We start from the raw sequence: 15,182 nt of genomic DNA on the forward strand, positions 1-15,182 counted from the left end.
TCCCATCTTCTTACGATGACGTCTTCTTCTTGTGTTCACGCTGCGGCTCCGCCGCACATTGTCTGCCCTGTTGAGGACAGAGCAAAGTACTGCAGTGCGCAGGCACTGGGCCTCTCTGACCTTTCCGGCACCTGCGCACTGCAGTAGTTTGCTCTGCCCTCAACAGTGCAGATAAAGTACGCCTGTGCCGGAGCAGCAGCATGAAGACCAGAAGAGGACATCATCCTATAAAGATGGGAGGCCCCGAACCGAGACACCCATCGTACTGGGACCACCCCTGCGTGAGTATAATCTAACCTCTTTTTCTCATCTTTCAGGATACATCGGGGGCTTATCTACAGCAGAGGTGTCAAACTGCATTCCTCGAGGGCCGCAAACAGGTCATGTTTTCAGGATTTCCTTGTATTGCACAAGGTGCTGGAATCATTCTGTGCAGGTGATTAAATTATCACCTGTGCAATACAAGGAAATCCTGAAAACATGACCTGTTTGCGGCCCTCAAGGAATGCAGTTTGACACCTCTGATCTACAACATTCCAGAATGCTGTAGATAAGCCCCTGATGCTGGTGGGCTTAGCTCACCTTCGATTTGGGGGTGACAGGTTCCCTTTAAGAAGTCATAAACATTTTGTAAAACTATGCTAGTTTTCTAACCATGAAATTTGTTTATAAATATTATATTGTAAATATATAAAATGCATTTATTCTCTCTTCTACATCAATTGACTTACTGCCAGGATGTACGTATTCCCACTTGAATCACTGTACTGCACATCCTCCAGTTTTACATTTTTTTTCTTTTTTTTCTTTTTCTTCTTTTTATCCTCGGCCTCTCTTTCCTCCCTCTCTTCATCTTCTTCGCTCTTTAGTTTGACAAAAGGCCACCACCCTCTCATACGCTTGTTTCTAAAGATAGAGAAGCGCGGCATGGCTTTGTCTTTGGCCATTTTGATGGTGCACTGGTGAGCTGTTTTTGCCCCTCGCACCATATCACTTAATTTAAATTCAAATGAACCTGCAACAAAAAACATGATTTTTATTTTTATAGCATTGAAGGTAATCGGTTTTTGCTATGTAATCATCTGAGAGCTACATGATGTAGAGGCTGAGACCCTGATTCCAATGATGTGTCACTTACTAGGATGTGTTTCAATAAAACTGTTAAAAACGTTTAAATTATCAGGGGATTATCACTAGAGGACTAGGTGTCTTGTGCTATGTAGTACTGCTGCTTTGTGTAGCCATGCCCCTGAGTCGCCCGCCAGGACAGTGAGATACTCGGTAACAGGTCCAGTACTTAAAGGGATGTGTCACGGTGACGGCAACCCGGTCCATGGCCCTGGGGAAAGTCTTTAAAGGGGCTTTGAATAAAGTTTGTGTTTGTGATGCCACCTGTGGTATTCGGTCAGAGGGGACCGACGCTGCTTAAAGGTAGGAGGTAGATGATGATAAGACACAGTGTCCAATAAGTCTTGTTGTTGTTAATTCATCAAGTTACTGACCCACCCTGGGAAGCTGGTATGCAGAGTGAGGATATAAGCCCCGAGGGGGAGGGAATGGCAGCACCAAAACAGGTAGGAAGAGGCAGTGTGGTGACCAGAGTGAGAAGGCGTGCAACTGTTCCGCAGAGCACCGACACTCGTGAATTTCTTCTATCAAAGAGTTAGGTGTTCCCAGTTTGAGACTTTTTCAAAGAAAGTTCTGGGATAAAAAAATTGGTCATATGCAACCTGTGCTATGCCAAGATCAGCAGGGGATGACCACCCAGAGCCTAACCACCACCAGCATGATCAAGCACCCAACTCGGAGGGTCAAACGCCTGAGTCCACAATTGGTGTCTTCGTGTGACACCACTGTCACTGTCTCCTCCCTTGTGCTAGGTGCTTGCCAATCCCTTGTCCATGACACTGATACAGATGCAGATGCCTCCAGCCCAGCACCTGTCCTTGCACATTCTGAGGTACCATCATCATGCATGTCCGAGTCCTTGTCCTAGGACAGCGTTCAGCTATCCCTACCCCAGGCCTTGCAATGAAAAAGAAAGCTGCTTGCTCGTGGAAATGTCATGTAAGCTTTGTGGACAAGGAGGATTTCCACCAACTCATGGCGGCAGTTGTCCCTCGTTACTTGGTCAACAGCCACCACTATTTTTCCCGGTGTGGCATCCCTGCCTTGAACCAGCATGTGTCAAGAACATCACCCGTGCCTTTAACAACGCAGTTACTGGGATGGTTTACTTAACGACCGGCACGTGGACAAGCTTTTGTGGCCAGGGATGCTACACTTCCCTGACGGCACACCGGGTGAACCTTGTCGAGGCTGGGCCCGATCCTGGCACGGCATATGTGCTTCCAATGCTGAGGATTGCTGACCCTACTTCTATCAGGGTTTCCTCCACCTCTTATGCCAGTTTCTGTACCCCCTCCTACTTTTTTTCATCCACCATCTCCGATTTGTCATACACATTAGCTGGAAGCTCTGCAGCACTGCCTCAGCAAAGCAGCAACAGGCTTTGCTGAAGCTAATTTGTTTAGGAGACAAACAGCACAACACCGCAGACTTGTTGAAAGGTATAACAGACCAGACAGATCTGTGGCTCTCACCACTGAACCTACAACCAGGCATGGTCCTGTGTGATAATGCCCGTAACCTGGTGGTGGCTGTGAAGCTTGTAAAGCTCATACATGTACCATGCTCAACTTAGTGGTTTAGAAGTTTCTGAAAACAACTAGATTTTCCAGAGCTACTTGTCAAGGTACGTTACGTGAGTGCCCATTTCCAAAAGTCAGCTATAGCGTAAACCGTTCTGGCAGTAATGCAGCAGCACATGGAAGTGCCAGCTCACCAGCTGGTGTACGACTTGCACATGCTGGCAAGGCTTTGTGAGCAACACAGGCCAGTTATGGAATATCAGCTCTAACACACCCTTCAGTATTCTGATCAGCCTCCGCATATAATAAGTGAAGAATGGGCATAGATGTCTGACATTTGTTCGATTCTCCAAGACTTTGAGGACTCCACAAAGATGGTGAGCAGCGATGATGCTTCTGTACCTACTTAAACATGCACTGCTCACAATTACAGATATTGCTTTGCATGCGGACCAGATGGAGATGGAGGAAGACATGAGACAGGGAGATAGTACCCAGCCCAGCCTCATCTTATCTGGTCAGCATGGATTGGGTAACAATGAGGAGCAGGAGGAGGAACATGCTAGCAAAACAGATGCTAGTACGTACCCACGCAAGTTCTGTCATGTCTATCCTACATGGATGAGCTGAGGAGGGGATTGAGGAGGAAGAGAGGGAGGAGTAGGAGGAGGATGGAGAGTCATTCTGTCAGCATTTTCTGTTGACAGGCAAAAGAGCCTGTCTGTTGTCTCTCTCCCTCAGTGGCACTAAAATTCCACTCAGACAAGATGCTATTGGCAAGGCAGCACAACACCTCCAAGGTATAGAGGGATAGCTAATGTCAAGTGTCCAGCTTTGAGATCCAGTAGTGGAAGGTCACCGAGGAATTAGGGAGTACGCAGGTTTGGTTTGCCAGGTATTGCTTGACCATCTTTAAAAACCTTTCCCTCCTTGTCAAAATACCCGCTCATCAGGGACGAAACGCTGGGAGGGTGTCATGAAATTGGCACAAGTCTTTGACAGCGTACCCATGCTTCTGCTGTAACTGATGTATGTCTCCCTTGCCTCTCCTCCTTGGGTGCACACCGAAGCTTTCCCCCTGCCACTAATGTTGTCTGATGGGAATTCTTTCAACCTATTCTCCACAATAGCCTTGTGGTATAGCCCCATTTTAGAGGACCTCTCCGGCTCTGGAATAAAAGATGCAAAGTTCTCCTTGTAGCATGGGTCTAGCAAGGTGAACAGTCAGTACTCTTTTTTTGGCAAAGATGAATATAACGCAAGGGTCACGGGAAATACAGCAGTACAGGCTCACTATTAAGAAAGCCTGGATTAGCCCTGACTTTTACACACCACCAGCTACCAGATGAAAATAGAGCAAAAAGTGTTTTTAAGCCCTCCAGTTGCCGCCTTCAAGGGATTAGGGATTACCCTGCTTACATTTTTTTCTGACTTTGCACTATGTGCAGAGTTTTAATAAGTGTAGGAGTACCACAACTACACTTTGTTCACAATATTTGAATGAGGCCCTCTAGTTGTTGCCTTCAAGGGTCTATGGATGACCCTACTTGTAATTTTTGGCAGGCTTTGTACACTTTATGAGTGTAGATGTGTCACAACTACACTTTCTTAATATTTGAATGAGGCCCTCCAGTTGTCTTCAAGGGTGTATGGATGACCCTGCATATACTTATTTTCTGGCTTTGCACTGTGTGCTGAGCCTTTATGAGTGTAGGAGTACCACAACTACACTTTCTTAATATTTGAATGAGGCACTGCAGTTTGTGCCATCAAGGTTGTATGGCTGACCCTACTTGTAAGTTTTGGCAGGCTTTGCACTGTGTGCATAGCTTTTATGACTGTAGGAGTACCACTATATGACAATTTGAACAGTATGTGTATGAGGCCTTCCTCTATGTCTAGTACATGGTGTATCTGAGTCCCTTGTCCATCTAATTTTTGGCAATTCTTACTTCCTTCATAAATTACACTGAAATTTCAGATTTTTTATTAAAAATTTCAGTTTTGGTTTACTTACATTATTTATTTTTATCCTTTTAAGTTTTGCCTTATGTACAAGTCATTACACAGGAAAAAATGTAATAATCAGAGATACTTACAAGGGTCTTTCCCCATGCTGTTCTCCTTCCATTCAACATATTTTCCATTCCGTTGCAACATTTTCACTACCCCTCAGACCTCTTTGCCTGCCGGAAAAATGCTCAGATTTCCCATTGACTCCTAATATACTCGTTACTTGAAACAAGTATCCGAGCATTAGGAATTGCTCGATTCGAGTAATGAGCATCCGTGCATTTTAGTGATTGCTCATCACTAATACTGATGTAAAAACTAGGCTATCTGAGCCTCTGAGACTGACTGACAGCCAGCCTTAATGCTGAGTGAGCTGTCAGTCAGGGCCTGGGGTGCAGTTTCTGCTGCTGCTCTCAATGCATAGAGTGTTGACTGAACCAGCGCCGGCTTTGGTCCAGTAACTGAAACCGGAATGCTGCTGGGAGGAATAAAGTTTTCAAAGTGTTGGTTCAAGGCAGTTTCAGAATACTATTAACCTGCTGATTAATGCCATGCAGGTTGATTGCAGTTTTCACAAGGCAAGTTCTCTTTAAAGCCACAAATCAGCATATTTTTCAAACTTATGATTAGTGCTCACATGATTTTGCAGATGGCAGCGGCCACAAAACCACAAGGTCATTAACAATCAACTTCAAAACCATGCCAGCATGAATCGTCTAGTAGGTTCCCCTTAATTAGTGGGTGATGGCAAAGGATGGGTCATAAGAACAAGAAGCTGATATACCGTAATTGAAACCAAGAATCATTGGCCATATCATTTTTCAGTTGCAATGTTTGTTTTATAAGATTTTTTGATTATTCTCCCATATAAGAGCCAGTGACAGTAAGTTGTTCTATCTCCAAATACGGTACCTTTATACCTTATTGGTAATGCCAAACAGCAGTTCTCCAGTCACGATGATCATATAACAGAACCCTCCCAATCACAGTATTCTAAGTACAGAGCATTTCAATCACAGCACAAAAGTAAATAGCTTGTTAGTCACAGATATGCCATAACAGTGCTATGCAGCCACAATGCTCACATAATGGAGTCACAGTACACCTATAACAACATCCTTCGTCCCTGTCATGGTGTCTTCAAACAATAGCATTTCAATCACAACTACAATGACAACCTCGTGCACATATTGAACTGACCAGCTATCATAGTGTCCCAGTGTAAAAGAGAAGGAGGACATACATGATATGGAGTATCTTGGATCTGGGTAAAGCAATAGGGCAGCTGTGAGGGTGCCTAGGTCAGAAACCCTTAAGACCAACTGTGCTTAATACACCATGCACATTTATTTTGTTTGAAGGAGATTAGACAAACATAGTCTCCAACTCTACTCTTTGACCAGAATGTTTTAATACATCTTGACAAAGAAAGGGATTACTTCATTCTTACAGAAGCACTCCCATCAAAGTTTTACCCTCCTAATACATTTCAATCATTGTATTATATAGGATCGTGTACTTACAATTGCTCATTTTGACTGTCTACCCAGCTAATTCTTCGCTTTTCTCTGCTATATGTAGAAAAAGTCTCTTTTCCTGACAAAAATCATTCCCCTTCTCAACTCCTGACCCAGCTGCTCTGTTCCTCCTCCTGTCGGGGACTTTTGCAGTGACTCTTGAGTCATGCAGAGAAAATTGAGCTCTTGTTTCTACATAGACCTTACAAAGATTCAGATAGCCAGTTTTTAAACATGTGATGTCATAAACCTAATAGAAAACAGAAGAATTAGCTGTGTAGAAAGGCAAAATAAGCAATTGTAAGTAATAATATGGTGATTGCAATATATTAGAAGGATAAAAACTTTGATGGGACTGCGTCCTTAACTATAGGTGTTACAGCCCCATATTTATAATATTACACTTGAGACCAGTCTCTAAATATCCAGTCTCTAAATATCAAAGTGTAAAAATGGCTACATACCTAAGAAATCATTGGCAGATATACGATCGTAATCCCAAACTTGGAGGGCAAGTACCGCTGGTTCTCTGAATTCAGACTCTTCTAAGGAAAAGAAGGACTCTTTCTTTTTGTATGTGATCTCTTTCTCGGTGGGAAGATAGTCAAACCGATACACAAACCTCCAGTTGAAATTTCCTTCACCGGTGAGAGAATTAAAATGTACATCGGTTTCCTGCTTTTCTCCATCTAAGCCTCTTATCCATCTACAAAAGTGATGTTATTATTATAACTAATTGTATATGATATGACGTAACTCAACAGATGCTCATTGGTTAGAGCTTTTGGTTGCCTTGCTGATGCCCTGAGATCCTAAATGGCTATACCCATCTCCATATGTGAGTGTTATTGGATACTGCTTGTTTAAACAAGCACTTATACAGTTTACTGTTTATTAAAATTCACAGCCATTGTTGAGATATTAACACTTTATATATATATATATATATATATATATATATATATATATATATATATATATATATATATATATATATATACATATATATATACAGGTCCTTCTCAAAAAATTAGCATATAGTGTTAAATTTCATTATTTACCATAATGTAATGATTACAATTAAACTTTCATATATTATAGATTCATTATCCACCAACTGAAATTTGTCAGGTCTTTTATTGTTTTAATACTGATGATTTTGGCATACAACTCCTGATAACCCAAAAAACCTGTCTCAATAAATTAGCATATCAAGAAAATGTTCTCTAAACGACCTATTACCCTAATCTTCTGAATCAACTAATTAACTCTAAACACATGCAAAAGATACCTGAGGCTTTTATAAACTCCCTGCCTGGTTCATTACTCAAAACCCCCATCATGGGTAAGACTAGCGACCTGACAGATGTCAAGAAGGCCATCATTGACACCCTCAAGCAAGAGGGTAAGACCCAGAAAGAAATTTCTCAACAAATAGGCTGTTCCCAGAGTGCTGTATCAAGGCACCTCAATGGTAAGTCTGTTGGAAGGAAACAATGTGGCAGAAAACGCTGTACAACGAGAAGAGGAGACCGGACCCTGAGGAAGATTGTGGAGAAGGACCGATTCCAGACCTTGGGGAACCTGAGGAAGCAGTGGACTGAGTCTGGTGTGGAAACATCCAGAGCCACCGTGCACAGGCGTGTGCAGGAAATGGGCTACAGGTGCCGCATTCCCCAGGTAAAGCCACTTTTGAACCATAAACAGCGGCAGAGGCGCCTGACCTGGGCTACAGAGAAGCAGCACTGGACTGTTGCTAAGTGGTCCCAAGTACTTTTTTCTGATGAAAGCAAATTTTGCATGTCATTCGGAAATCAAGGTGCCAGAGTCTGGAGGAAGACTGGGGAGAAGGAAATGCCAAAATGCCTGAAGTCCAGTGTCAAGTACCCACAGTCAGTGATGGTGTGGGGTGCCATGTCAGCTGCTGGTGTTGGTCCACTGTGTTTCATCAAGGGCAGGGTCAATGCAGCTAGCTATCAGGAGATTTTGGAGCACTTCATGCTTCCATCGGCTGAAATGCTTTATGGAGATGAAGATTTCATTTTTCAGCATGACCTGGCACCTGCTCACAGTGCCAAAACCACTGGTAAATGGTTTACTGACCATGGTATTACTGTGCTCAATTGGCCTGCCAACTCTCCTGACCTGAACCCCATAGAGAATCTGTGGGATATTGTGAAGAGAAAGTTGAGAGACGCAAGACCCAACACTCTGGATGAGCTTAAGGCCGCTATTGAAGCATCCTGGGCCTCCATAACATCTCAGCAGTGTCACAGGCTGATTGCCTCCATGCCACGCCGCATTGAAGCAGTCATTTCTGCCAAAGGATTCCCGACCAAGTATTGAGTGCATAACTGAACATTATTATTTGTTGGTTTTTTTGTTTGTTATTAAAAAACACTTTTATTTGATTGGATGGGTGAAATATGCTAATTTATTGAGACAGGTTTTTTGGGTTATCAGGAGTTGTATGCCAAAATCATCAGTATTAAAACAATAAAAGACCTGATAAATTTCAGTTGGTGGATAATGAATCTATAATATATGAAAGTTTAATTGTAATCATTACATTATGGTAAATAATGAAATTTAACACTATATGCTAATTTTTTGAGAAGGACCTGTATATACAACTTGTTGCCTAGGTGACCATCCACCTTTGCTGCCTTGCAGTGATGGCTAACCTTGCAGAGTGCAATGTTTACAAGCTAGACAGCAGCGGTGGTCAGTTTCCTAGGCAATAAACTGTAAACAAAAGTAAATTGTTACTACTCAAGAACAGCTTCAAATGAGAATAAATAGTAAGTTTTTTTGAGGAGCACAATTCAACAATATCCATTTAGGAAGATGGCAATAACTCGTGAAGGTCCCAACACACATTAGGCTAGCATCAGAAGAGCCCACCAATTGTAGGTTCAACTGACAGTCAAATGTTTGGGGGCAGATGATGATAGGGGAGACATCGATCTGAGATGCCCAATTTTGGATTGCTGACCCTTTTGTTCTCTAAGAGATAAGTCATTCCAAAAATGTCTGGCAGTGTATCCCTCATAGAAAAGATAGTGTATATGGAACAGTTGGGCAAGATCAATCGGCCAAAACATTGTTTGATAAACAGCTATCTAAAGTGTATGGGGAGGCTTAAAGGGTTATTCTTAAAGTTGCATCTTGAGCGGCACAGAGTTTTCCTGTTTTTTCCTTTTGCACTTTTCCTTATGTGATGGATCTGGTTTGGTAGCTTCTTCTTATGCTACTGTGACACATTAATGGTCTGTCAATGCCCCTTCTGATGTCTACACTGTTATCGCTGTATTTGCAAATAGAGATAACAATGACTTTGAATGAGCAGTCTTCAGGAGAACTGCTTTGGGAAATGCTGATGATTGAGCCTGGTGATTTTGCAGGGCTGATAAGGGTCTGTTTCCACGATCAGGAAACGCTGCGTGTCTGACGCTGCATAGAGCCGCAGCGTCAGACACGCAGCGTCCAGATGTTACAGCATAGTGGAGGGGATTTAATGAAATCCCGTCTCCACTATGCGTGGTAACACGCACGCGGCGGCCCTGCGACTCCGGACATGCTGCGCATCTTTTCAGATCGCAGCATGTCCGTATATCTTGCGGTGACGCTGCGTCGCCGCAAGATATAGCACAGGGCCCTATGGTGGGGAGCGATGATGCCGGATGTGTGCTGTGAACACATCCGGCATCATCGCGTCCCAGAAAGGGGGCGGGGCTACCGCAGAGCGGCTAAGCCGCTCCGGCGATACCGCCGGCCATCCTGACCGTGGAAACATACCCTAACAGTTGCTATCTGAGTAAAAGAAGTAACTGACTGCACTCACTAGGCTGGACTCTCATTCAAAAAACCAAGGAACCCACTTGGAGAAATAGCAGCATAAGGGTACCGTCACACTATACGATTTACCAACGATCACGAGCAGCGATACGACCTGGCCGTGATCGTTGGTAAGTCGTAGTGTGGTCGCTGGAGAGCTGTCACATAGACAGCTCTCCAGCGACCAACGATGCCGAGGTCCCCGGGTAACCAGGGTAAACATTGGGTTACTAAGCGCAGGACCGCGCTTAGTAACCCGATGTTTACCCTGGTTACCAGCGTAAAAAAAAACAAACATTACATACTTACATTCCGGTGTCTGTCCCTTGCCGTCTGCTTCCCGCACTCACTGACTGCCGGCCGTAAAGTGAAAGCACAGCACAGCGGTGACGTCACCGCTGTGCTCTGCTTTCACTTTACGGCCGGCAGTCAGTGAGTGCGGGAAGCAGATGGCAAGGGACCTGGCGGACACCGGAATGTAAGTATGTACTGTTTGTTTTTTTTTACATTTACGCTGGTAACCAGGGTAAACATCGGGTTACTAAGCGCGGTCCTGCGCTTAGTAACCCAATGTTTACCCTGGTTACAAGCGAACGCATCGCTAGATCGGTGTCACACACACCGATCTAGCGATGACAGCGGGAGATCCAGCGACGAAAGAAAGTTCCAAACGATCTGCTACGACGTACGATTCTCAGCAGGATCCCTGATCGCTGCTGCGTGTCAGACACAGCGATATCGTATGGATATCGCTGGAACGTCACGGATCGTACCGTCGTAGCGATCAAAATGGCACTGTGTGACGGTACCCTAAGAGAAAGCAGACCTCGTCCAATCCAGGGTGATGAATTCCAAAAGTCAATGTTTATTCCGCCATCACATAACACCGTTTCGACCTGTAATAGGTATTTATCAAGTACAAACAATTACATACATGTCTAGCTTACTGTATATATAGTGTGGCTTACAAAAATTCACCAAGAAGACCATACCCACTTATTTAAAATATAACAATTACAAAAAGTATCAATACAGGGGGTATTATCCCACATAGTAGTGCATAGTAACAACATATTATGAGATAAAATGAAAATAAATAATTCCCTTAATTCTTTATATACATATTGTTTACATAAAAACATCATAACAACATCAAAATCATAGTGATCAGCCAATTAAAATGTAATATCCACATAGCCATTTTTACAAAAGGCCAATCCTACCAAAGTAGATCATGATTATATAAACAGCCCTTTATGTAGAGTCAATAGAATTGTTCCAAATGAACGCACCAAAATCAAAATATGGAGGCATATCCACGACTTATCCTCTGTCATCCAATGATCCACAGGAATCAAGTTGTCATGTAACACTGTCCCTATCATTGCTACTGATAACATCCATAACATCTGTATCGATCGCACATAACCAAGGACATGCCCCAGTCAGCACGCATCACAGGAGAGCGTCCACATGACTGTAGTCAGTCTTATAAACTGCAGCCAACATATTGCCTGGCCAGTGGATGAATAGTGGGCATTTTGAATAGACATTGGCCCTTGTTACATAGGGGTCTACCATCGTTATTGGATTTCTCTTTGCAGACCCTTCTTTCCTATAGACCAGGCCGCATAGTTAAATCAGATTTTGGTACATCTAAGGTATCATTACAAATGACACAGCTCTCCAGGGTTAGAGAATTTGCCCTGCCTGGTTCGTGCATGATGAACTAATATGATCAAGGGAGACTCATTTTATCATCTCTATATTGGGAAGAAATATTTACTTAAAGAGAGATATACATGCTCATCGAGTTTTGTTGTATGCATGATTTCCTGTGGGAATGTTGAGGAGACCACAATAGAGATCAGGGTAAGCATAAAAGTACTATCTATCAGGACTGGACTCACCGATTTGCCTGTTCCAAAACATTTTTTGGATAACTGGCATTGTACAAAGAAGAGATGGGGACAGACTAGCTTTTTAAGAAAAGGAATTGGGATGGAATTTTGAGTTAGGGACTTTACAGCCTAAAGGTTTGAATATTGAATATAATTTACATTATTCTTTGTCTTAGACTCCCTCTTTAGTTCCTGTCTCATCAGTATGTGCTTTTAATATTGTGATGGTTTTTGTTTATAGATGGTTTTTCCTTTCTGCAAAGCTGAGATGGTGTTGGAATGAGGTGTGGGGATTGAGTTTGGCGGATGCAACTGAATTTTGAACAAGAATACATATGTGTTTGTTGCTATGTCTGTGCTTTGACTCCTCCTCTTAACTTTTTCTTCCTCACTCTGATTTGTATAAAAATGTATTTTTTGTAATTATATTTTGAAGGTTGCTATAGATTATCATATATAATGGATGCCCTAAATGACGATAGATGAAGGTTTTGACCTGGATTGGTTGATGTTCTGTGACTCCCTTACATCATTTGGATATTGAATCTGCCGCAATCATGTGACTGCCGCTTTGGCAATGTGAGTGACAATCTCTGGTTGTGCGTGCGGCCAACGCATTTGACCTGTGCTCATGCATCATTTGGGGTGCGATCATGTGACTATGGTCATGTGGACACTCTCCTGTGACAAGTACTGACATGACTATGTGGATGCTATCTTTTGATTGGCTGATCACCATGATGTTTTTATGTAAACAATATACCATATTTTTCAGACTATAAGACACACCGGACCATAAGACGCATCTAGGTTTTAGAGGAGGAAATTAGGAAGAAAAAATGAAGCAAAAAATGTGATCAGCTCTGTACTTAATATCCCTATCCTGGTATACATGGTTCCCTCATCCCCATCCTGATACACATGGTCCCATCATCCATACCCTGGAATGTATTGCCACCTCATCCCTATACTGGTAGGAATGGTCCCCCTCATCCCTATCCTGGCAGGAATGAATGCCCTCATCCCTATCCTGGTATGCAGGGCCCCCATCTCGTCATAGTATGCATGGCTCCATCCCTATCTTAGTATGCAGGGCCCCCATTTCGTTCTAGTATGCATGCCCATTCCTATCCTGGTATGCAGGGCCCCCATTTCGTCCTAGTATGCATGCCCATTCCTATCCTGGTATGCAAGACCCCCATCTCATCCTGGTATGCATGGCCCCATCCATATCCTGGTATGCAGGGCCCTCATCTCCTCCAAGTATACATGGCCCACCCATATTTTGGTATGATTGGCTGCCAACCCCAGTCGTGGCATGCATGGACCCATCCTTATAATTGGCCCCAGCCCAATCCTGGTATGCATGGCCCCATCATTAAACCTTAAAAAAAAAAAACATTACACTTACCTTCCCGGCGCTCCCTCGCAGCATCTTGTCCTATTGCCAGAAGCTGCTTTATGCTTGTAAGCAGCGCATGGCAGGGACATCATGTGCTGCTTGCAAGCCGAAGGGCAGCTGCCAGAATACTCACTGCTCCCGACGCTGGGACTGTGCGCACAGAAGGCAGTGAGTATTCACTACTCTTCAGTAGCGCCCACAGCTCTCTACTGTGAGAGACAGAATCTAAGAATTAAAAACAGAAAATCACATTGAAAGATTTATAAATAATTAAATTGCATTTTATTGCATGAAATAAATATTTGATACAATAGAAAAACAGAACTTAATATTTGGTACAGAAATGATCTCATAATAAATTGTTAATATGCACTATTATGTGGGATTATACCCCATGTATTGATACTTTTCATAATATTTTATGTAAGTGGGTTTGGTCTTTATGGCGATTGGTGGATTTTTGTAAGCCACAGTTTATAAGCCAGCCAAGTATGTAATTGTTTGTACTTGATAAAGATTTATTACAGGTCAAAACATTGTGTCATACCCGCTCTCCCTGGCGCTGCGGCCGCTGCTCCTGCCGGCTCCTCTCGTGGCATCTCCGCGTGCCGTTCTCAGCATTGCGCCAGTTCCCCGGTTCCTCCTCCTGCTGCTCGGGGGTTCCGGCGTGGTGTCCGCGCTTCCTCCTTCTCCCATCCTGTGCCTGCTCCACACATGCGCCTTAGGACGCGGGCGCGCGCTCCTTCTTCCTCTTAACCCCTTCCGCGCTTCTGGTCCTCCTATCAGGTACTTTCTCTGGCTATGTCAGGCGTCTCCTCCTTAATGGAGGCGCCTGATTATTGTGTGCAGTTCGTACACTGTTTCTGGTCCCGTTTGGTTCGGTTTTATTCCGTTCCTGCCTGGTCTGCTATTGCAGGCTTTTCTCTTATTAATCCCTGTCTTCTCCATTGTTTTTGTCCTGCCTCCTGTTATCCGCTCCTTGTTTTTTCCCGCTTCCATTTTCCCACTGTTCAGTTTGTCTTCTCCCATCCTCCCTCTCCTGTCTTCCTTTAGATCCGTCCCTCTTGGCACCAGCTGTTACGGTACTTGTCCCCCTCGGGCTTGCTCCCAACTATCCCTGTATAGGGGTTTTCATCTCAGGGTTCGCTCGCCCCCGGGTGCGTCAGTACCGTGACCCAGAGGGTCCACTCTCTTATTGTCTTACTCTGACGTCACAGTATAATCAGGCCATGGACCCCGCTGGTGCCTCTGCAGCAACTCCGAAAGAGCTGTTGTTCCTACGGGAGAATCAGAGCCGGATCATGTCCGTCATGAAGTCTATGGACTCCCGGTTAACTGCTTTACAGACTTCTGATCCTGGTAACACCCCTCTGCTGGCAGGACTCCAGCAGGAGCTGGCGCAGCAGCGAGATACCCAGTCCCATATCCTTACCTATATGGCGTCCGTTGACGACTGTCTACTTTCCCTACAGTCTGCGGCCGCCGCCTCGGTCTCCCAGCGTGATTCAGTACCTCAACCTCCTCCTCGTTTGGGAAAGCCCCCTAGATTTAGTGGTGATCCCAAACTGTGTCGGGATTTTTTGAATCAGTGCCGTTTGCACTTCGAGCTTCTGCCCCAGCAGTATCCCTTGGATTGTGCTAAGGTAGCCTTTATTGTGTCTCATCTGGAGGGAGAGGCTCTGTCTTGGGTAAACCCTTTGTGGGAGCGGGATGATCCGGTAGTTGCCAGCATACAGGTTTTCTTAGACACATTTTGTAAGGTCTTTGATGAGCCAGGTCGGGTGGCTTCTACTACCGAGTCCCTCTTTAATCTACAACAAGCTAATCTTACTGTTGGGCAATACGCCATCCGCTTCCGGAC

At 44.0% G+C, this 15,182-nt stretch overlaps 1 protein-coding gene across 1 annotated transcript in view; it reads right to left on the minus strand.

The window, feature by feature from the left end:
* Window positions 1-15,182, minus strand: part of LOC138664937 (fer-1-like protein 4) — a 355,430-nt gene that overhangs the window by 2,440 nt on the left and 337,808 nt on the right. The window contains exons 42-43 of the mRNA XM_069751990.1: window positions 6,646-6,887; window positions 732-1,015 (exon numbers count right to left, since the gene is read on the minus strand). Coding sequence (XP_069608091.1) covers window positions 732-1,015; window positions 6,646-6,887 — 526 coding nt within the window. The remainder of the gene's footprint in view (window positions 1-731; window positions 1,016-6,645; window positions 6,888-15,182) is intronic.

Source organism: Ranitomeya imitator, chromosome 2, assembly GCF_032444005.1.
Source record: "Ranitomeya imitator isolate aRanImi1 chromosome 2, aRanImi1.pri, whole genome shotgun sequence".
In the NCBI taxonomy this organism is placed as follows: Eukaryota; Metazoa; Chordata; class Amphibia; order Anura; family Dendrobatidae; genus Ranitomeya; species Ranitomeya imitator.